The sequence below is a fragment of the Melanotaenia boesemani genome, chromosome 17 (assembly GCF_017639745.1).
Source record: "Melanotaenia boesemani isolate fMelBoe1 chromosome 17, fMelBoe1.pri, whole genome shotgun sequence".
Classification (NCBI taxonomy): domain Eukaryota; kingdom Metazoa; phylum Chordata; class Actinopteri; order Atheriniformes; family Melanotaeniidae; genus Melanotaenia; species Melanotaenia boesemani.
The window spans coordinates 29,051,271-29,074,039 of NC_055698.1; the positions used below are offsets into that span (position 1 = coordinate 29,051,271).

At 38.5% G+C, this 22,769-nt stretch overlaps 1 protein-coding gene and 2 long non-coding RNA genes across 3 annotated transcripts; 2 read left to right on the forward strand and 1 right to left on the reverse strand.

The window, feature by feature from the left end:
- Nucleotides 1-388: 388 nt before the first annotated feature.
- Nucleotides 389-2,442, forward strand: LOC121656644. The gene is made up of 4 exons (XR_006013431.1): nt 389-511; nt 611-628; nt 745-786; nt 1,943-2,442. It is a non-coding gene; the product is annotated as an uncharacterized LOC121656644 (long non-coding RNA).
- Nucleotides 2,443-5,512: 3,070 nt separating this feature from the next.
- Nucleotides 5,513-7,854, reverse strand: LOC121656645. The gene is made up of 2 exons (XR_006013432.1): nt 7,825-7,854; nt 5,513-5,978 (listed from the first exon to the last, which is right to left on the reverse strand). It is a non-coding gene; the product is annotated as an uncharacterized LOC121656645 (long non-coding RNA).
- Nucleotides 7,855-15,245: 7,391 nt separating this feature from the next.
- LOC121656618 (major histocompatibility complex class I-related gene protein-like) lies at nt 15,246-19,128 on the forward strand. The gene is made up of 8 exons (XM_042011710.1): nt 15,246-15,398; nt 15,506-15,769; nt 15,873-16,145; nt 17,787-18,089; nt 18,174-18,281; nt 18,381-18,398; nt 18,515-18,644; nt 19,013-19,128. The coding sequence occupies exons 1-7, from the start codon at nt 15,353-15,355 to the stop codon at nt 18,583-18,585; spliced, it is 1,083 nt and encodes a 360-aa protein (XP_041867644.1). The 5' UTR covers nt 15,246-15,352; the 3' UTR covers nt 18,586-18,644; nt 19,013-19,128.
- Nucleotides 19,129-22,769: the final 3,641 nt, after the last annotated feature.

The window sequence follows — 22,769 nt, forward strand, 5'->3', positions numbered from 1 at the left end:
GTCCCTTTCTCAATCAGAGCTTCCGTCAGTGTCTCTCCTCCAGAAGACTCCCTCCTCTCCGGTCAGCTGCCACGCTACAGGTTTCTATCCTAACACAGCTCTGATGTTCTGGAGGAAAGATGGAGAGGAGATCCATGAAAATGTGGAACATGGAGAGATCTTACCCAACCATGATTGGACCTTCAAGTTAAGTGTTAATTGGATGTTTCCTCAATCCCACCTGAAGACTGGAGGAGGTACGACTGTGTGTTTCAGCTCTCTGGTCTAGAAAACAACATCACAACCATCCTGGACAAAAACAGGATCAGGACTAATTTGGGTAAGTTGGTGCAGTGAAGTTCATAAATGAAACATAATCTTGTCCATGTCATAGAGGGGATATCACTACATTTAGTTTTGTTATTTTCTCCATCAGAGTTTCCTTCTGGTGCAGTCATCGGAGGTTGTGTAGGACTGCTGCTGCTGCTGCTCTGCATCACCGGACTCTTCTTCTGGAAAAGGAACAATAACGGTCAACACCAGAACATGTTTGTTTATACAGAAGCTGCTTTTCTGCTTTTACTTTTTGTGAATTTCATGAATGATCATCAGTCTCTCATCTATATTTCAGGGTTCAGACCTACAAACAGTAAGTCTTTCTGCTAAATGAAACATTTATTTACTTATTTCCTGAACAAACTACTTTTTCTCAACACTCCGTTTTCTTTGTTTAAAATTCTGTTTCATTTTGTTTCCTGCTTGTAGCCTCAGATTCATCAGAGAAAACTTCAGATCCAAGTCAACGAAGTGAGTTCTTCATCATAGTTTTTAACTAAAAGCATAAACTAGAGATTACGTTTTCTTACCTGTAAGACATGAGATGTGTCATATTAATGACTTTATTTCTCTGTTGAACCAACATCATTCAGTCAGTCACAGGTCAGCTTTTACATAAATGTTAGTTTTATTCAGATAAGATGTGATATTTGCCTTTTATGTAACATCCAGCGAGGTGTGATAGCTGTGTCCTGACCTTCCATTTCACCATAACATTTAATATCAGCCTTACAAGCGTGCTGTTGTTAAAACCAGCTGAAAATATCACCTTCCTCCATTTTTCAGCTTAATGAAGAGCTGGTATGATGAATGATTCTGTCTGACGTCTTAGTTTTATTACATTTTGTAGTAATAACGGGACGTTTCTTTTCCACTTGGAGTGTGTACCACTGCTGTTCATTGTGTTCAGCTTTGTCTAAGAAGCATCCTGTGTATCAGCAAAGTACTATGACAACATGCTTACTACTGCACCTCAGTTTTCATGGAAGTCACTATTCTTATTATGTATTATTCAGTAATATAACTGATCAGATTCTGCTGTAAACCAGATTATATGCTAGTTTACAAACCATCACTGTGCATGCCGACTCCTCGATGGGACTGCATAATTTCAGTAGATAGTAATTCATAATTATGTGTCGCATACACTAAGATGCAGGTCACAGTAGACTGTAGAGACCGTAGAGCAGGTCGTTCCATGACTGGGAGGTTGGTGGTTCAAATCCCACTTCATCCCAGTCACTCTGTTGTTGTGTCCTTGGTAAGACTGGTTAAGCATGTATGAATGGCAGCCATGTTCCTGTCAGTTTGCTCCAGGGTAGCTGTGGCTACACCAGTGAATGAATAATTATTCTAATGTAAAGCACGTTTAGTACATTGAAAGCATTATATACACCAGATCCATTATTACCATAAAGCAGCAGGTTACTCGGTTATGTTAATCTTTCACCAGATTAATGAAAAGCAGTGCATGTTTGATCTTATTCACAAAACCACAAAATAACTAGTTTGTCGGATCCACTGTTTTTCTGAAAAGCAGAGATAAATATGTCCATCATGTCTAACAGTGTTTATAATAAGCATCTTACCTGTTTTTCAACATATCCATTTAATTCTGTTTTTACAGGAAATGATGAACTCCAGTGAGCTTCTGATCACATCAGTCTGTTATATTTTGTTGGCGCACAAACAGTAGAGACATCCCTGGAAAAACTGATGTTGCTGACTGAGTGAGGAAAGTAAAAACAATGGTCGTCCAGCAGACTGTTTCTATTTTCTGTTGGACTCTGAAAACATTTCAGTATAACCCATCTTTAATCTCCCTGTATATTTATCCATGAACCTTGTAGTTATTTTTAATCAGTATTTGTTCTTTGGCTCATATATACAACATGTTTCTAGGACCACCTTATTTCAATATTGTTAAAATTAGGAAGATCCTGTCTCAGAGTGATGCAGAAAAACATTCTATGCATTTGTTACTTCAAGACTGGATTCCTGAAATTCCTTTTTATTGGCTGTTCATTTTAATTTCTTGTATTATTAAGCTCACCTTGTTAAACCACGTTATATTTGTGTCCTGTTGGAACATCTTGTCTGCTGTAAATCCAGACACCAGACAGTCTTCCACCTCTGTGCCCGAGCCCCCACTTGTTACGACCCAACTTAAGAGGTAGGGAAGGGTGTAACAAAGACACGGTGAGGACAGTTATTTCAAAATAAAAGCACATTTATTTACAATTCCCGTGCGAAGTGATGGACATCCTGTAACACAAAATAAGATGAGCTGGGGTTAGCGGACCTGCAGAAAGAAACAAACTAAAACCTATACCAAACACACACCGAGTGCAAACGAAACACAACCGCCACTCGGTGGTGAAACTAAAAACCCAAACAAAAGCAACAGGCCCATAACTAAAGTGACCGTCGTCACAACACAATAGAACGCTAACCTAGCCCAGCTCTAACACAAACACAAAGTAAACTTAACTCAACACTTAAACACCTATTGTGGAAAGGAGGTGGTCGCGACACACACACACACCCGGTGCACAACATGAGGGGGAGAGAGGCCGGAGCCATTCTGGTTTCTCCCCCTCCAGACCTGCCTAGGCTGCAGCCTTTTCAGCCTCAGCTTTCCTTCGGGCTGCAGCCTGACTGGTCCAGAGGGGTGCCAGTCACACAGGGGCGGGGACAAATGTGCTGGCCTTAGCCACTCAGGGCAGCGCTCTGTCCCGCCCCTAATCAAACACAAACGGCCACAGCTGTCTGCAAACAGCAGGGGCCGTAACACTGTGTCATACCTCTGAGATCCTGAGCCATGTCTGCACCTACTGAGTTTCTGTGTATTACTGGCTCACTCACCTTGAGTCCACCTCCTCTGCAGTCCTGGAAGCTCTACCAGTTCTCGAGCACTCGCCTGGCTGCTCGCTGGTCACAGACTCAGACAATTATTGATTCATTATTTTGTTCCCATCCTATTCTTAATAAAGCTTTTCTGACTATATTTCCTGTTTACGGTATGCTTTTTGGGTCCAAAATGCTGGAAACATCTGATGAATGAAGCAGGAAGTGAAGCATGGCTTTGAGCTTTGCTCTGCTTGGGAACTTGGGTACTACCATTCTTGTTGATGTTTTTTTTTACTAGTAACACTAACTTAAACTTGGTCATCTTACAATAAGAGGTCCTGTGGGAAAAGATAAAGTAAGTAAAGAAAATGTGCTTTAAACAAATTAGTCATGTAACTGTTGTAAATGTTTTTATAAATATTCTTATTCACTTACTCATTTACATTTTATCCTTATATTCTAGTGACGTTTATTAGGTTCTGCTTTTAATTAATAAAGCTCCATCACTATAGTGCAGCTGAAGTGACAGCTTAATCATCATCATTGCTTCACAGCTTACAGGTAGTACATCCACATAAGCAGGACACAGACTCACACAGGGTTACTGAGTCAAAATTCACATATTGAGAAAATAGCTGGTCAAAGTATGCAAAGGACGTTGAAACTGCTCTGGGTGCAGAGCAGTGGAAAGCTACTGAGAAGATAATTCAGAGAGTAATAGCTAAGAGTGTGATAAGGAATGATGCAGAAATAGGGAGGATCAAGCTTGTTTTGCAGATCTCATCGGAACTCTCTGTACCAAGGAGGAGGCCTGACTGTGGGAAGGAGCCTGGGAGAGAAGTCAGAAGAGGAACAACGCACCTTGCAAAAATACACACTTACATGAACGCGCACAACATGCACACACATAGCCACATGTATTGTATCAGTGTAAAATGAGGAGGATAACTGAGGTAGGCGGGTCCTTCTGGCTGAACCTGAAGACTCTGCACTTTGTGTATTAGAGCTTAGCAGCTAAAGCTAAGATCTGACCTCCTCTTAAGAGATATTTAACTTTTATTCTTCTGGTCTAACAAAGAATTGTCAATTCTACTCAAACTCTGGTGTTTTCTGTCTCCCTTTTTAAAGTGGATTTTTTTTAACACTATCCTTCTGAATGATTTTACAGGTTTTGGAAAAATTTGGAACTTCATAACCAATAAAGCAAACATAACTAACCTTAGACCAAATGTCTAATACATCGTAATTGTATAACCCATTATTTCTGGGATACCATGGTTGGGTATAATGTGTTTACATATAGCTTTTGCCACATTTAGTGCATCAGCATGTTTAGCTCGGACTATTTCAACCCATTTGGAATAAGCATCAATCATTACCAGACAGTATTTGTGTGTACCACTCTGGTTTAGTTCAACAAAGTCCATGTGGAGGGTCTGAAAAGGATAGTTTGGTTCAGGGAACTTGCCTCTTTGTGGCCTCACGTTTCCTTGTGGGTTATGTTTAATGCAGATCACACAAGACTTACAAAAGTTCTTTAAGTAAGATTTTAATCCAAAGGCTGTGAACTGTTTCTCTATAATGTCACTCATCCCTCCTGTTGACACATGGCAACTGCCGTGTGTCACAATTGCTGCAGCTTTAAATAAGGAACGAGGGAGAACTGGTTTATCACTAAGTTCACAAAGTCCCGTTGTCTGATTTTTAACTGCTCCTTTAGTAAGCCAGAGTTGCTTCTCCGTTTTGGGTGCTGCTTCCTGCATGTCTCTCAGCACTGTGTGATCTATGAATACTTACTGCTGTTGCTGACCAGAGTAGAGGTCACTGATACCAAAGTGCCCTGTTGCTGCTTGCTTTGCGGTTTCGTCTGCAAACCCATTTCCTGTCGAAACTTCATCTGTTCCTGATGTGTGGGCTGCACATTTGCACACAGCTAAAGTTTTTGGTAGCATTATTGCTTGTAAGAGATCGGTTAAAAGAGCTGCATGTATTACAAGTTTTCCTGTAGAGGTGACCATGCCTCTTCGTTCTCATTGTTTGGCAAAATAAAACAGGGTGGAGAAAGCATATTGACTGTCAGTATAAATAGTCACAACTTTGTTTTTAGCTTTTATGCATGCTCTGGCGTACTGTAGCACGCAGTCAACTGAGGCTGTATCCCATTCAACAAAATGTTTCTTTACCCATGAGGACACAGCAGGGGTCATTCTATCTAACAGAGCTGTTTTAAGCTGTTGCTGGTATGGGCCCTTCTCTTCAGTATCATATAGGATGCCACTGTGTATTTTGAATTCTTTCTCAAAGCATATGCGGAAATCATCCACATCCTCATTTGGCTTCTGTTTTATTGCTGCAAGATGGCTGTAGTTGGCCATTTTCTTAAAGGTAGTATGCACACGGCCAAAAAGAGAGTCTAGCTGAGTTTTGTAGGTTCCTGTTAAGGTTCCATCTCCAGGATAGGGGCAAACTGCTCCTGCTACATCTCTGCCTGTATAATCTCCTCTCACTCTGCCCCAGTCTTTCCCCAGGGAGGACATCATAGCTTCCCCGGCCTCGTGAGCATTCAGTCTATAAGAGTGAATTATATCAGTTATGTCTTGGACCCAGTCAACAGGATTCTCACGAGTTGGGGTCACACCTGCTACTGCTTTAGCAGCTTCTTCAAGTGTCCAGGGGTGGAACACTTACATGTGGGTCAAATGGTGGTGGATCAGTAAGAGATGCAAGTGGGGACGAGGTCGGGGTCAGAGTAGGTGATGGACCACCTCTTCAAGGAGTTCCCAGGGTGGCTGAGGCAGCGCCACCCGTGGGACCTGGTGGGGGCTGAACTGGTTGTTTCCGTCTTCTGCAGCACATGTGACTCGTTGTCACCAGGCTTTACAAAAGCTGCCATAGCAGCTTCTTCGTCCTTCTTTCTTTCTTTAGACTGTCTAATACAGGGCTACTCAATTCGGTCCTACGAGGGCCGCAATCCAGCAGGTTTTCCATGTATCCCTGCACCAACACACCTGAGTCAAATTAATGAGTTATTGTGTAGGGCAAGGCAAGGCAAGGCAAATTTATTTGTATAGCACATTTCATGTACAAGACAATTCAAAGTGCTTTACATAAAACATTTCAGCAGGGTGCAGAAAGCAATAATAAAGGGAAAAAAAACAGATAAAATGCAAGAAATAAAATTTCAGTGTGGGGAAAGACAATAAAATAATAAATTACATTAAAATGATTAAAAGAAAGATAAGTTAAAAAAAAAAAAAAGTTACCGTGCAGATTTCATGAGAAAAGAAATGTTTTTAACCTGGATTTAAAAATGTCTACATTTGGGGAAAGTTTAATCTCCACTGGCAGTTTGTTCCACTTGTTTGCAGCATAACAGCTAAATGCTGCTTCTCCATGTTTAGTCTGGACTCTGGCCTGGACTAGTTGACCAGAGTCTTTGGATCTAAGAGCTCTGCTAGGTTTATATTCTCTGAACATGTCACAGATGTATTCTGAGCCTAAACCATTCTGGGATTTGTAAACGATCAGAAGGGTTTTAAAATCTATTCTGTGACTGACTGGAAGCCAGTATAAAGATTTTAAAACTGGTGTGATGTGTTCAGATCCCTTCGTCCTGGTTAAAACTCTAGCAGCAGTGTTCTGGATGAGCTGCAGATGTTTAATGCTCTTTTTAGGAAGTCCTGTAATCCAGCCTGCTGGAGATGAATGCATGGATGAGTTTCTCTTGGTCTTTCTGGGAGACTAAACTTTTAATTTTGTTGATGTTTCTGAGCTGGTAAAAAGCTTCTTAGTGAAGCTTTGATGTGGCTGCTGAAAGTCAGGTCTGAGTCTATCAACACTCCAAGGTTACGAACTTGGTCGGTGATTTTAAGAGCCCGAGTCTCCAGGTGTTTACCAGTGCTGACCCTCTTCTCTTTGCTACCAAACCTGGTAGAACCTGATTGGCTGTTAGAGCCACCTAATTTGATTCAGGTGTGTTGGTGCAGGGATACATGGAAAACCTGCTGGATTGCGGCCCTCGTAGGACTGAACTGAGTAGTCCTGGTCTAATATTATCCATGCAAATCTTTGACTCCTCTAACCATCTTCATCCCCATATTTGGGGACCCATTTTTCCAGAAACTTAACGTTATCTGGATTCCTCTGATTCATGTACTTCACATCGCCCTCTAACGCGACTGAAGACTCACTGTTTCCCATATTGGGTCTGCGTTGTGTTATGAAACTATGATGTTAATCTCGAGAGGTAAATTGATCTACTTCACCAGGCCACTGGCTTATGTTAACACTGTCAGGTTTCCACCAGTGCGATGCTTCAGTCAAATCTACTTCGAGCACTCACTCTCACAGTCACTCACTCACTCACTCACACTTCTGCCTAGGCTCTGTCCCTGTGCCTTCTTTCAGACACTTTACCTTTAACACTGCTCCCAAGGGTTTTCTGGCGTGCGTATTTTCACTGCTCCCAGAAAATTTCTGGCGTGTTCTATAGTGCTGCTCCCAGAATTAGTCTGGCGCACTAAGTGACTGCTCCCAAGAAAAAACTTGACGTATATAGCACTGCTCCCAGGAACCACTTGGCGTGTATTACCAACACTGCCCCAGATTTAGTCTGGCGTGTTATAACAAAGACTGCTACCAGGTTTAACCTGGTGTCACTCTTTTGCTTATACTCACTCCTGGTTCGGTACTCACTCCTGCAGAACAGGCAAGACTGTGAGTCATTACACAAATTTAAAAGAGGAACTTTAAGATGTCAACACATCTGCTTTAACAGAAGCAGAAGAATAAATGCAGAATAAGTTTTGGCTATGCTCCAACTAATGAATGAGAAAATCTCAAAGGGGGGAGAAATGATCCGCTCCTCTTACTACATTCGGACCAACTTGGTGCACCGAATGCAGGGGTCCTCTACTTGCTGAATCGATGCCAGAAAGACGCGGTTAAGTGGTCACGTGTGATACAATAAATCAACATCAGCTGACATCCAGCGCTCTGTTTCTATTTTAGCATTAGCTATAGGATGTTTTCTTTTTTCTAACTTTTTCCCCTCAAATAATTGTTAAAATTATGTGTGTAAAAATTGTGTTAAACATGTATTTTACAGCACGGTGTATTTGCAAACTAGCATTGTATTTCTGTTGTTTCGTGGAGGCTTGACTTTGCAAGATGTTGCTTTTTTCATAATTCACACCAAGTGCTATGATGGTAACTTCACATGTTAGCTACATTGGCCAATTTTTATTTAATTATTTATTGCTATGTGTTTTTTTTTTTTTTTGTTTGTTTGTTTGTTTTTTAAAATAGAATGTGAAAATGCGTGCTGTATCAGTAGTTTAGGAAGTTATTTAAGAATAACCACAAATATTGTTGACCTCATAGCATATATTTGCCAAAGTCATATTTAGGCTAAATTACGAGATTTGTTTATACTCTCCTGATCCGCTGATCGACGGTGCAGCACTGCCTATAAAACCTTCAAATATGACTTAGGCAATTATTCTATGAAAATAATTAAATGTAACTTGCACAAATTTCCTTTGCCACAGTATTTGCTTGATTTACAATCGATTTCAAGGTCTACGGTCTATTCGTCTTGTGTTTGGCTGGTTTGCGCGAAATACTTCAGCATATGAACTAGACATGTTAGTGGTTTATGAACTGCTGCTGTTTGTTTTTCTTCCCCATTTGCCCACTAACCTTTTCTTCTGTTGTGTTTGTGTAGTGTAAATTAATTCTGCAAAATGAAAGCTAATGCAGCGATGATGTAAAAGCGTCAATAACCCATTTTTTCCCTTTTAAGCCAATTTGTTCTTAAGCAAAGTTAATCAATTAATGTAATTGAGAATGCAATAGATCAGCTTTGTATGTGACTGTCAATTAAATGGAAGGTATTCACAGATGTCTGATTTATCAAGCATGTAATTAAGGCTTTGCAGTGCTTGACATCGAACATTCCACAATTCCAGACATTGCACGTCTGTTGTGTGTCAGTGTAAGGACAATAAAGAGAAGACTTGCAGAACACAGCCTATCAGTGCAACAAGCTTTCAGCGACATCACAAGTGCAGACCTGCAAGATATTATTACTGCATATCTGGATACAAATACAAACTCTGGATACAGAATGGTGAATGGGTTCCTGAGAAGCATAGGTATCAGGTAAGGTTAGATGTGTGAACTGAGCAACGTAATTAAATTTAAATTTCTTGACGTTACACATTTTTATTTATTTGGTTCCAGTATGGTCTGTACAGTGGTGTGGATGTTAGTGCTATCACTTTACAGCTATAAGGTTCCTGGTTTAAACTTTGGCTAGAGTCTTTCTGTGTGGAGTTGGCATGTTCTTCCTGTGTATGAGTTCTGGTATGCTTGCTTCCTACAACATAAAAAAAAAAAAAAAAAAAAAGAAAGAAAAAACATGCATGTCATGTTAGGCTAATGTGTGTTTCCAAAATCCTCTCTGGGAGTGAGTGGTAAGTCCTGTGATGTGCTGTCAACCCCACCACCCATAAATTACCTCTGTTCGTAAGCATAAACTGTAAGTGGTTTGGCTTGTTGAATATTTGGCATACATTTGGAAAGCTGAGATTCTTGGATTCAACTGATGCAAACATTGTAAAATATGGTGACTGCAGTGTATGGATGGGCATTTTAAGGGATTTTTTTAAAGTCAAGTAAGAAAGCCAGCTAAGAATTTAATATTTTGTGGACTAGTGGCATTTATTGTAAAACTGTGCTAAATATGTTAAAATGTCATTTGTGACTGCCTTCCTCTTTTTAAGAAAATGCTGTATTTTTCTAGTAACAAATACATCTGTGTTACATTCTGAATAATTGTGGTGTTTTGTGTTTTTATCTTAAGAGTCTCTGAGTCCAGGCTGCGAGAGAACATGCAAGCTGTTGACCCCTTCGGGAATCTCCTTCGTGGTCTGTGCTTGAACCCTATTCAACAGCGGTCATATTCTGTCCCTGCCCCACTGTCATTGTGGCACATGGATGGGTATCACAAACTTATTCGGTAATTAACGTTTTAAAACGTTTGACCTACACTACCGCTCAAAAGTTTGGGATGACTTTTCCATTAAATCCAATGGAAAAGTGATCACAAATGTTTGAGTGGTAGTGTATTTTAAATTATCCATCCCTAAGTGATAGCGTTCTTATTTATTAGTATTGGTTCTACTTGTTTTAGGGTTTTTTTTCCAGGTGGAGAATTGTTATTCATGGGTGTATAGATGGTTACAGCAGAAAGATAATATACCTCCATGCTTCTAACAACAACAAGGCTTCAACAGTTCACCAGGCCTTTATGGGAGCTGTCCAGCAGTTTGGTTTGCCACACTGTGTCCGCAGTGACAAGGGTGGTGAAAATGTCACAGTGGCCACATTTATGCTTGAACATCCGCTCCGTGGACCAGGTATCTATATTACACTCACTGTTCCCCACAGAACTTCACTCATTGAATTCTTGACTTAGTAATAAACAAAGTTATGATAAATACATAATTAAGTTGGGAAGTCTGCAAAGCTGCATTTGGTAGATTATTTGCATCCCTTATCTTGGAATAACAAACAGTGTGATAGCTGAAGATATTTCAGCAATGTTGCCATAACTTTCTTGATTTTAAAACTTTATGAGAGCCCATTTGCAGCGCTTTGCCTGTTTTAAGATATACAAGTAAAACACCCAAGATGCATTCCTAAAGGGCAAGAGAGAAAATCTTAGTAGGTTGTTTTAGTTTTTAGTTTGATAAAAATAGTTTTGTAAGTCAAAACAGCTGTCAGGTTCAACAATATTTAATATTTTAAAAAAGTTTATGTTTTTAGGTTTACCACTGAAATTAAACCTGATGTAATCATTGCATGTCCATGAAGTCCTATATAAATCCAAGAGAGCTTCACAATCATTTATCAGCCATTATATGTCAGCCATTACAGGCTGATACAGATGGAGCATCAAACCCCGATTATCATCCAGATAAATTAAACTTTTTTTTTTCTAGCTATTTTCAGGATTATCCCAGATCATGAAAATCTTGTCAAGTAATAAAATTGAGATGATATATAAGAGGCTGTGTGTTTGTGTTTTGTTTTTAAATAACATTTATTTTATTTTCAGAGAGCAGATGTTTCATCACAGGCTGGAGTGTTCATAATCAGGGGATAGAAAGGCTTTGGCGTGATCTGTTGCAGTCAGTAGCATGCAACTATCATGCAGTCTTTCAGTACCTAGAAACTACAAGTGCCCTGGATCCTGACAACAACATGCACCTGTTGTGCCTGCACTATGTAATGATGTCCAGAATCAAAGCCCACCTAAATGTCTTCAGGAGCACTTGGGACAGACACCATTTCCTCTCCTGACCAGCTGTGGATCTCTGGGCAGTTGACAAGTGAAGTGGAACCATCTCAACCAGTATGATCAACTTGTTATTTCTATAGGTTTTAGCTAGTGATGCCTTGACATGTTAAATGTGCTCTTTTGTTGTGATTCTGTAGATGATACATGTACTGTTGTTCCACACAGGTGAGCCTTGGTGAATGGGGGACTGAGTCGGAGCGACCTTTACCTGCCTCTGATCCCACTGCTGTACCAGAACACCAAGTCCCACAATCACATTATGTCAACAGAATATTAATGGACAGTATAAACCCCTTGGCAGTCAGCTCTTCTTTTGGGGCAGACATATACATGGAAGCACTAAGACTGGCTGAGTTTTAGATAATCCTATTTATGTGAGCCTGTCTTTGCACTGGTTCTGTGTCTAACTGGAGAAGATGTAACTTTTTCCTTTATTTGGTCTGAAGCCCAGCCTCACTCCTTGCTTTCTCTATGTGATGCTGAGGACAAAGATGAGCTGTAAAGCTAACCAGAAGTAAATGTGCACAGCTCCAGCTGTATCTCTCCACAATTTACATAATTTATATCACAAATTGTGAAGATGCATAGCTTGCTGTAAGTTAACTATTTGGCTCCAGTAGAGAAAGTATCTCCTGCCCAATACTTAAGCACTTTTTTTTGTTACTAATGCAGAGCGGAGTTAATCTATTCCTTAAATAAAATTCTTTTTACAGATCGTCTTTGGTGTCTTTCAGTCATGCGTATAGTTGTGGCACTTCATGTATAATGCTGTTCTTATGCCTTTTTATTGAAGACTGCATATTGTTGAATGGGTAAATTTCTAAAATAATCTGAATGTTAGGTGTTATAGGGGTAGTAACAAATTATTAATTTTTAGATTAATATACTTTGAAATTAAATGCAGTGTTATAATACTTTAATAGTTGGTGGTTTTGACCGGATGGAAGCTGTTACCTGCAGTGGCCGGTCTTTATTGAGCTGTGCCTTTACAATGAACACATGGAAACTGTTTACAAATTTATATACATGTTTATGTACATATTTATCTACTGTACATACTCACCCTGTCAGACCAGATACTGCACATATTATGTGTGTGTGGTCTTTCTTAAAATCACCTGTGTGCTTCTGCCTGCTGCACCAGTACAACAAAGTAATTACCCCACTGAGGGACTAATAAAGGTTTCTTATTATTACTCCAGTACCGTAATTTAGGTAAACGTCTACAAACTGCAGCTGTTGGGGGCTGAGAATTTTTTGAACAGAGTCACTGCGTTGTACAGCCACACCTGGTGACAGTTAAAATGCAGCTTATCTGTACTCTTTGTCCTGCTTACAAAGTGTATAACGAGTCTTGCTCCATATTACATTTTTCTCTCATGTGATCAGTTGGCACAAATATTCACATCCTTAACACTCACTAACAGCAACTGTGTTTAGGAGAAGGGATGTATGTTTAATGGAGGTACTTTATTGATCCCCAAAGGGAAAGGAGAAAATCAGCAAATAAACCTGCCAGTGTATGTTAACTAAATATGTGGACATCACTCTTATTATTATTGAAGTCTTAAATAAAATGTAGAGTTGACTGCAAATAAATATTATTCAACTACCCTGCTTGAAACTGAAAAAAAAAAACACTTAGCTCTGGCTTTTCTGCTTAAGTACAATAAACACTAAAGTTAAAGGAAGACACTTTTTAAAATTTTATTTATTTGTTTTCTTTTACCAGGTAGTCACACATGCCTTCTGTTGAAGGGGCTTGTGGTCGGTGTTTTAGTATTTTATTAGTATGTGCTGCACAATCGCTTAGGATGTGTCCAATCTAGTGGTTGAGGAGTCTAGGCATGCTAGTCGTTAGCCTCTCCAATGCTAACGCCAGCATATCCGTGCTAATGGATAGCAAAGGGAGTATACAATCCAGTGGTTGAGGAGTCTAGGCATGCTAGTCGTTAGCCTCTCCAATGCTAACGCACATCGCGGACAACAGATGATCCAATGAGTTGCCGAGCGCGACACCAAAATTACCGCCTAAGTAAAGTGAGTAGTCGCCTTCTCATTTGTCAGCTCCGGCCGCTCAGTTACTAGTGCGGGCCTATCAGTAATCAGATCAGTAGGTGGCTTCGGATTGGATGTAGCCTCCTGCTACAAGGGAATAGCCGCCGTTGGGTGCACAATAGTCCTAATTTTGGCCCCGCTCCTGCACCATACTCCTTTCTATATGTGCCATCCGGATAGTGGGAGTTCACTTAGACGGTGATTTGGTTTTTGGTTGCACGTAGTTTGTATCATGGTGTTTTTATTTGGAAGTAATTGGATTTATGTTTTATTTGAATGTGTATTGTAACCCCGGTCCCGTCACTGTGAATGCTTGGGTTCTCGGCCGCAGCACGACTCTCTGTTATCTTGTCTTTCATATTGTATTTTTAAAGTTTTAGTTATGTTTAATAAAATGGTATGTGTCTGACCCACACTGACCGTTGTGACCTCATAGTTGAAGTCCCTGTGCTAGATGTGTAGTTGCACCAACAAGGTTACATATGTATATTTTAGAGATGTGACGTTCATGAACAAATAGATTCTTTTGAACGAGTCTTTTAAATGAACGATGGGAACCGATTCACAGCTGTGAGCCGTTCATTTGTGAGCCATTCTTTTTATATACAAATTTTTGACACTGCCTTCATCAAATCAAATCAAATCAAACTTTATTTATAAAGCGCTTTTCATGCCATAGGCAACACAAAGTTCTTTAAAAATTAAAAACACTCAATGAAATCTTTTACACAGTCACAAGCACACACATATACACAAAACACGCAAAGCCCAACCTAAAAATAGCAGCTCAAGGTGCTTTACAGAGAGTAAAATCCCCCAGAACCCCAACCCAAGAGCAGCAAGCCTACCCTCCACCCCTTCCCATCAAACACACACAAAACACAGCAGGTAAAAGCAAGTTAAAAGGACCTTATGAAGAATGCAAAAAGAGGAGGTGCAATAGGAACTACTCAGTGCCTGATCCACCTGGCCTGTTTGATGGCCATGTCTGGCCCATGTATTTAAAACATAAGAACATAAGAAAACATTTACTAGAATTTGCACTGACTGCTCAGGTTTATCCTTTTTTAACTATATTTTTCCTACAATTATTTAATCTTGTATAGTAGATTTTATATAGGTACATATTTTGATTGTTTGTCATTCTTATATATTGTGAGAACGAGCCAGTCTTTTGAATGTTTTTTTTTTTAAAGGAACGGCTCCTCAAGATCCGACTCCCTTCAAAGAGCCATAAATCCCATCTCTAGGAATCAAAGGGATTTTCCAAACACATTCCAGAGCTTTTTTTTTTTTTTTTTTTTTTCCTTGTTTTACCACAAAGTTGAGAGTAAATGCGCACTTGAAATACAACAGCGGCTGATTTGACCACGGACACGCGAGTGACGTGATCGCAGTGGAAAACGTAGGGATACCGTTTATCTAAGCATGTACAACCCTGACATGACAACATGAAAAGTGCGATTGTGTACTCTGTGAACACAATCACCTAAGAATCCAGAGAAAAAGGCTCTATTGTCTCTAATGCGTGTTTGATAAAGTAAGACGATGTTAGTTTTATAACTAAGCAGGTTCATGAAGAAAGACGGAAAAGGGCGTATGGAACAGTGTTTTTCCCCTCCACACACACACACACACACACACACACACACACACACGCACACATACATGCACACACACTTTCCAGATGAGACGGGCGTGACGCTGCTTTCACTTTTGTTGAGAACTTAACTCCCGCACACATACGAAAGTTTAGGGGAAAAGATGAAGACGTTGTTGTTGCTTCTCTTATGTCGCATGTCATCATCAGGTAATCACTTCTTTTTTTTTACATAACTTCTGTAAATACTGCGAATGACATAATGAACATAATGATGTATAATGTGTTCCTGCTGAATATTTAAATCTTTCTTGTAGTGAAATATTCACTGACGTTTATGTCCACTGGATTTTCTGGAGTTCCAAATATGCCAGACTTTATGATAACGACAGAATTTGGACAAATGCAACCGGAATACTGCGACAGCAACAAAATCATAAGAAGTTATCCAGGTTTCTGGGAAAAAGTCAATCAAATTGATCCTCAGATCCTGAAATTGTACAGTGAAGGGTGTTTTGAAATTCATCCACTGGTTTACAAAGGTGTTATTAATAAACTGAAGGAAAACAACACAAATGAAGGTATGTAACATTATGTTTTTTTCTGTTTTTATTTTCTCTTTGTTTACTGTTATGTAATTCAATATCTGTGTTCACTGCAGTGTCTGCTGCTTGTTTGTCTCAGCTGTCCACATTTTACAGGGTATGGTTGGCTGTGAGTGGGATGAAAGTACTGGAGATGTGACCCCCTTTTTACGGCGTGGTTATGATGGGGAAGACTTCATGGAATTAGACATGAAAACATTTACATGGATTGTTCAAAACCCCCTGGCTGCCCCAATCAAACAAATGTGGGAGACCAACCCAGGTACTAAAACCATTTTGAGGCAATTCTACACTGAGATTTGTCCTCACTGGCTCAAGACGTTTGTGTCTGTTGGACCTCTTAAGGAAACAGGTACAGTAACATGATGTTAAGTAGTTTCATGAAATCAACCGTTTACATTTAGTTTGCTCAAACTGAATTTAGATTTTGTTTTCAGTCTGATTTCACCTTATTTTTTGGTTCATTTTCTGTCATAATAAGATTCATTGTGGTTCAGACAGGATGGTATAGAGACACTTTCTGATGCTCAAGTTTTACTTTCAGTCAAAGCTGAAACTACGATAGAGTTCATAATTACCAAGTAAGCAAATGGATTTTCACTGCAGGAATAGAAACACCGCTGTCAGTGAAGTGTGGTTGACGGTCCTGCTGTGAACCATGAAACAGATCTTCCTTCTTCTCTGACTGTGTGCTGTTGTTTTACTTTATATCAGGCTGTCAAACTCATTTTAGTTTAGGCCACATCACAACGTGGTGTCATGTGTCTGTAAAGAGGACCAGTAAAAATGTCTTAAAACCTAAAAAACACTCCACGTTTCCCCCTTTGTTTTAGTGCAGTGACGTACAATTACATTATTAAGATATTTACATTAAATTAACTATTAATTTAGAAAATATAGCAACTTGATATAATTATGACTGACGTACATTACAACTTACAAATCACTGTGTCTCTATAAAATCACAAAACATTTAATTACAAAATACATTTCACATTATGATTAGAATGACTTGTCAAGATCTACAAGTTGTTTAAATGTTCATACATGTTCATTTCCACATCGTGACCACCTGAACTGACTCACCTCATCATACGAAACTATGTCAGATTTATTTAGTTAGAAAAATATAAAAGATGAAACAAATTATTCCCCTGCTTTGTATATTTATTAAATACTGCATATAGACAAATTAAATAATGCACTTCTTTTTTTTAAAGATTACAGTTTAAGTTTTGTTTATCATTTTCACTTTTACCAAAATGACCTCCTTTCAAACTGGACCCTCTGGTAATCTGATTTTGGCCCCTGGGCTGTATTTGACCCCCCTGCTCTTTACAGTGTTGTTATGTAATAGATGGGTTATAATTTACTTTTGTTGTGTAATTGTAGATTATAAAATGAATATCAGGACGTGTCTTTTTAATTATTTTATCTGAAAGAAATATCAGATTGGGACTGAATTCTAAAATGTGTAATTATGTAGATAATGTTGTTTTCTCACCATTAAAAGAAATATTTTGTGGGTTTATTATTTACATCAAAGCATAAATGATTAGAGCTTTTGTAGTTAGTCGGCAGTCTTGTGTTTTCTGGTAAACTCTGATATAATTTACATTCTCTGGTCCTGCAAGTTCATCTATTTAAATCCTTCTCAGGAATCTCAGCCCACACATTCTGTTTCTTTCTTTCTCTCCTATGTGAACTTAGTTTAGACTAAATAACTTCTGATTTAACAACTGTTGGTCCATTAAAGTAAATGTGGTTTAACTCCACCATCTAATATTTTACAGCCTGTTTTCTGACATTTTCTCCTCCTGTTATTTCTTGACGTTTCTTTAGCTTTTCTCAGCTCTATGTATCAGTACTACAGTGAAAATCTTCATAATAACAAACATTTGCTGTTTGTCCTCTCATCTTCTGTCCTCCTTCACCATCTCTTGCTCTTCTGTCTCTTTGTCCTTCTCTTTGTCGTTGTCCCTTTCTCAATCAGAGCTTCCGTCAGTGTCTCTCCTCCAGAAGACTCCCTCCTCTCCGGTCAGCTGCCACGCTACAGGTTTCTATCCTAACACAGCTCTGATGTTCTGGAGGAAAGATGGAGAGGAGATCCATGAAAATGTGGAACATGGAGAGATCTTACACAACCATGATTGGACCTTCCAGTTAAGTGTTAAATTGGAGGTTTCCTCAATCCCACCTGAAGACTGGAGGAGGTACGACTGTGTGTTTCAGTTCTCTGGTCTAGAAAACAACATCACAACCATCCTGGACAAAAACATGATCAGGACTAATTTGGGTAAGTTGGTGCAGTGAAGTTCATAAATGAAACATAATCTTGTCCATGTCATAGAGGGGATATCACTACATTTAGTTTTGTTATTTTCTCCATCAGAGTTTCCTTCTGGTGCAGTCATCGGAGGTTGTGTAGGACTGCTGCTGCTGCTGCTCTGCATCACCGGACTCTTCTTCTGGAAAAGGAAGAATAACGGTAAACACCAGAACATGTTTGTTTATACAGAAGCTGCTTTTCTGCTTTTACTTTTTGTGAATTTCATGAATGATCATCAGTCTCTCGTCTATATTTCAGGGTTCAGACCTACAAACAGTAAGTCTTTCTGCTAAATGAAACATTTATTTACTCATTTCCTGAACGAACTACTTTTTCTCAACACTCCGTTTTCTTTGTTTAAAATTCTGTTTCATTTTGTTTCCTGCTTGTAGCCTCAGATTCATCAGAGAAAACTTCAGATCCAAGTCAACGAAGTGAGACCGTAGAGCAGGTCGTTCCATGACTGGGAGGTTGGTGGTTCAAATCCCACTTCATCCCAGTCCCTCTGTTGTTGTGTCCTTGGTAAGACTGGTTAAGCATGTATGAATGGCAGCCATGTTCCTGTCAGTTTGCTCCAGGGTAGCTGTGGCTACACCAATGAATGAAAAATTATTCTAATGTAAAGCACGTTTAGTACATTGAAAGCATTATATACACCAGATCCATTATTACCATAAAGCAGCAGGTTACTCGGTTATGTTAATCTTTCACCAGATTAATGAAAAGCAGTGCATGTTTGATCTTATTCACAAAACCACAAAATAACTAGTTTGTCGGATCCACTGTTTTTCTGAAAAGCAGAGATAAATATGTCCATCATGTCTAACAGTGACTATAATAAGCATCTTACCTGTTTTTCATCTTATACATTTAATTCTTTTTTTTTACAGGAAATGATGATGAACTCCAGTGAGCTTCTGATCACATCAGTCTGTTATATTTGGTTGGAGCACAAACAGTAGAGACATCCCTGGAAAAACTGATGTTGCTGACTGAGTGAGGAAAGTAAAAACAATGGTCGTCCAGCAGACTGTTTCTATTTTCTGTTGGACTTTGAAAACATTTCAGTATAACCCATCTTTAATCTCCCTGTATATTTATCCATGAACCTTGTAGTTATTTTTAATCAGTATTTGTTCTTTGACTCATATGTACAACATGTTTCTTGGACCACCTTATTTCAATTTTGTTAAAATTAGGAAGATCCTGTCTCAGAGTGATGCAGAAAAACAGTCCATGCATGTGTTACTTCAAGACTGGATTCCTGAAATTCCTTTTTCTTGTATTATTAAGCTCACCTTGTTAAACCACGTTATATTTGTGTCCTGTTGGAACATCTTGTCTGCTGTAAATCCAGACACCAGACAGTCTTCCACCTGTGTCATACCTCTGAGATCCTGAGCCATGTCTGCACCTACTGAGTTTCTGTGTATTACTGGCTCACTCACCTTGAGTCCACCTCCTCTGCAGTCCTGGAAGCTCTACCAGTTCTAGAGCACTCGCCTGGCTGCTCGCTGGTCACAGACTCAGACAATTATTGATTCATTATTTTGTTCCCATCCTATTCTTAATAAAGCTTTTCTGACTATATTTCCTGTTTACGGTATGCTTTTTGGGTCCAAAATGCTGGAAACATCTGATGAATGAAGCAGGAAGTGAAGCATGGCTTTGAGCTTTGCTCTGCTTGGAAACTTGGGTACTACCATTCTTGTTGATGTTATTTTTTACTAGTAACACTAACTTAAACTTGGTCATCTTACAATAAGAGGTCCTGTGGGAAAAGAAAAAGTTAGTAAAGAAAATGTGCTTTTAACAAATTGGTCATGTAACCAATAAAGCAAACATAACTAACTAATAAAAATAAATAAATCAAATAAATAGATAAATAAATATTTCTGTATTTTTTAAGTATCTGAATTCATCCAAGCATTTATTTAATCATTGTTGGTAACCTGCAGCAACCAGAAGCTTTTTATCGTTGTAATGAGTTAATAAAAGATGATGAAGGACACACAAGTACAACCTCAGTTCTTAAAATGTTGGGACAGGTGATATTTATCATGTTTTTCAGCTTTTTGTACAAACAGCTTAGAGATGTGCTGCTCCCATCAAATTCAAAATGAGTTAATATTTTACATAAAATGACAAAAATGTCTCAGTTTTGACATCTGATATGTTGTTTATGTTCTACTGGGAAAAATTATGGGTTTAAGGCATCAGCTAAATATTCCGTTCATTGTTTTCATTTATAATTAAACATCTGTAAGCATTGAGAAAATAGTATTTACACTAAATCAAAATGCAGATGGACATATTGTACTGGAGCAAAGGTGTTCATACATAAATGATTATTGTAATTGTTGTATTTATCAATGAACTGATTAGTTGAATATGTGTAAAACAAGGGGTGGTATGTTTCATATTTCTGTCTGTTGCCGTAATTTGACTGTGGGTGATGAAAAAGGAGCAATGCTGCCATCTACTGTCTGCTCGCAGTTCCTGTTCTGATGTTCTGAATAAAAATAAAATAATAATAGAATAAAAACATATTTATTGACTGCTGTTTCTTTGACTTGTCAGCTGTCCACATCTTACAGGGCATGTTTGGCTGTTAATGGGATGATGAGACTGGAGATGTTGTCACCTTGGCACAGACTGGTTATAATGGAGAAGACTTTTTAAAACTGGACCTGAATTATTTTAAACATAAAGCTGGCTGCCATCTTCAAACCAGGATGGGACGCTAATGGGGCTTCACTAAAACTCCTGGAACACTTCCTGACTAAGATTTGCTCTGATTTGTTTAAGGATTTGACCTACCACCCTCTGCTAAGACCAGGTAAAAATAACACCATGTCATGTATTTAATGGACACAACATTTATAACTTGTTCTGACTGAGTTTACACGGTATTACATTATCAGCCAATTCAGCATTTTCTGTGTCAGAAGGATGTTTTTTACCTCTACTTAGGAACCAGATAAACTAGTGACTAGTTTTAGACAAAGCTCACACCATAACAAAGAGTAATTGTTGATTTCACAGGTTTTATCTGCTGAGTCCTGAAATTTATGAAACTGGCTGTTGGACTGATGAATCTAAATTAAGGTAATGAAAATGAAGTTTTTAGATACACATTTCAGAGTTTTCTATAGGAATAAAAGATTAAAATGGTGTGTTCTATTTGAACTGGGAAGCTGGAATTTCTAGGTTTTCGTAGGAAATTTCAAAGTTGCTAAAACCTCACAGACCACGATTTAAACTCCAACAAGACAACGTCACACACAAAAGCTGTTAAATGTTTTAATATTTTACTGTTTATTAGCATTTCTGAGTCTCAGTCAATCTGATAACCAGTAACACGCATATCCATATCCATATCCAACATCTGTCTGTTACACACCTGTCACATATATTAACTCATGCTGTCATGCTGCTCAGTAATATATCCATGTTTGCAAGCTTTCTATGACTGTAATGAGTTAATATAGTAAATGTAAAAGTGATGAATGACACACAAGTCAATTCCCAAAATGTTGGGACAGGGCGATATTTATCATGTTTTTCAGCCTTTTGTATCAACTTCTTAGAGATGTGTATTTTACAAAGCTCATTGTTTATATAAAATAGAAAAATGTCTTAGTTTTGACACCATTTCTACCATCAGATCTTCCCAAATTTTCCCTCCTCCAAAAGGCTCCTTCCTCTCTGGTCAGCTGCCACACTACAGGTTTCTACCCTGACAGAGCCATGATGTTTTAGACCAAAGATGGAGAGGAGATTCACAAAGGACCAACTGGGGTAAGATTTACATGTTTAAGAAACATAACTAATTCCCCCTTAAACCAACACCCCAACATCTATCTATCTATCTATCTATCTATCTATCTATCTATCTATCTATCTATCTATCTATCTATCTATCTATCTATCTATCTATCTATCTATCTATCTATCTATCTATCTGTCTATCTGTCTATCTGTCTGTCTACCTATAAATTAATGTAATAATGTTTTTTTCTTCTTCTTTTTTTTTATAATCAGAGCAGCCTAGTAACACAAGCTTCCTGTCATCATTGCAGTGTTTTTTCTTAATCTGTCTTTTTGGCTGTTGCAGGATATAAGGTTTACAAAAAGAAGAAAGGGGGAGAAATACATTGTAAGATTTATCTGTTTAACATGTTCTGTACTTTGGGTCAATGCCTTTTTGCAGACTACAAATTTAAGACTGATAAATCATGACGATATGTTTACTGTAGTAAAGTGTGCAAAAGGGATTTTTTTTTTTAATCTGGAAATTACATTTTTAACTAACATTATATATTTTCTTGTGATTTTTGTTTTTTAGCCACATGTCACCAAACTCTTGTTTTATCTCACATTATGTACCTCGCGCAGCACGTTTTGCTCCAGGAGCAGTGGCCAGGAAGGAGGAAGTGTTACGACCCCTACTCAAAACCAGGGGTATTCGGGTCAGTGACAAAACAAACTGGACAAAACTTAAAATATTTATAATTATTAAAAAAAAACGGGTTCAAAATATTACAGAACAACCAAGGGTAATCAAGTTCAGTAAAAGAAAACTCAATTAACACAAGGTGTCCTCGATCGAGGTAATAATTAACCAAACAAACAAAAAAAAAATCC

What these genes read in the sequence shown, in the direction of transcription:
- LOC121656618 (XM_042011710.1), top strand. Translation starts at nt 15,353, where the DNA reads ATGAAGACGTTGTTGTTGCTTCTCTTATGTCGCATGTCATCATCAG. An exon ending in ATGTCGCATGTCATCATCAG is followed by an intron (nt 15,399 to 15,505) that starts GTAATCACTTCT and finishes TCTTTCTTGTAG; the next exon opens with TGAAATATTCACTGACGTTT. An exon ending in TGGACCTCTTAAGGAAACAG is followed by an intron (nt 16,146 to 17,786) that starts GTACAGTAACAT and finishes TTTCTCAATCAG; the next exon opens with AGCTTCCGTCAGTGTCTCTC.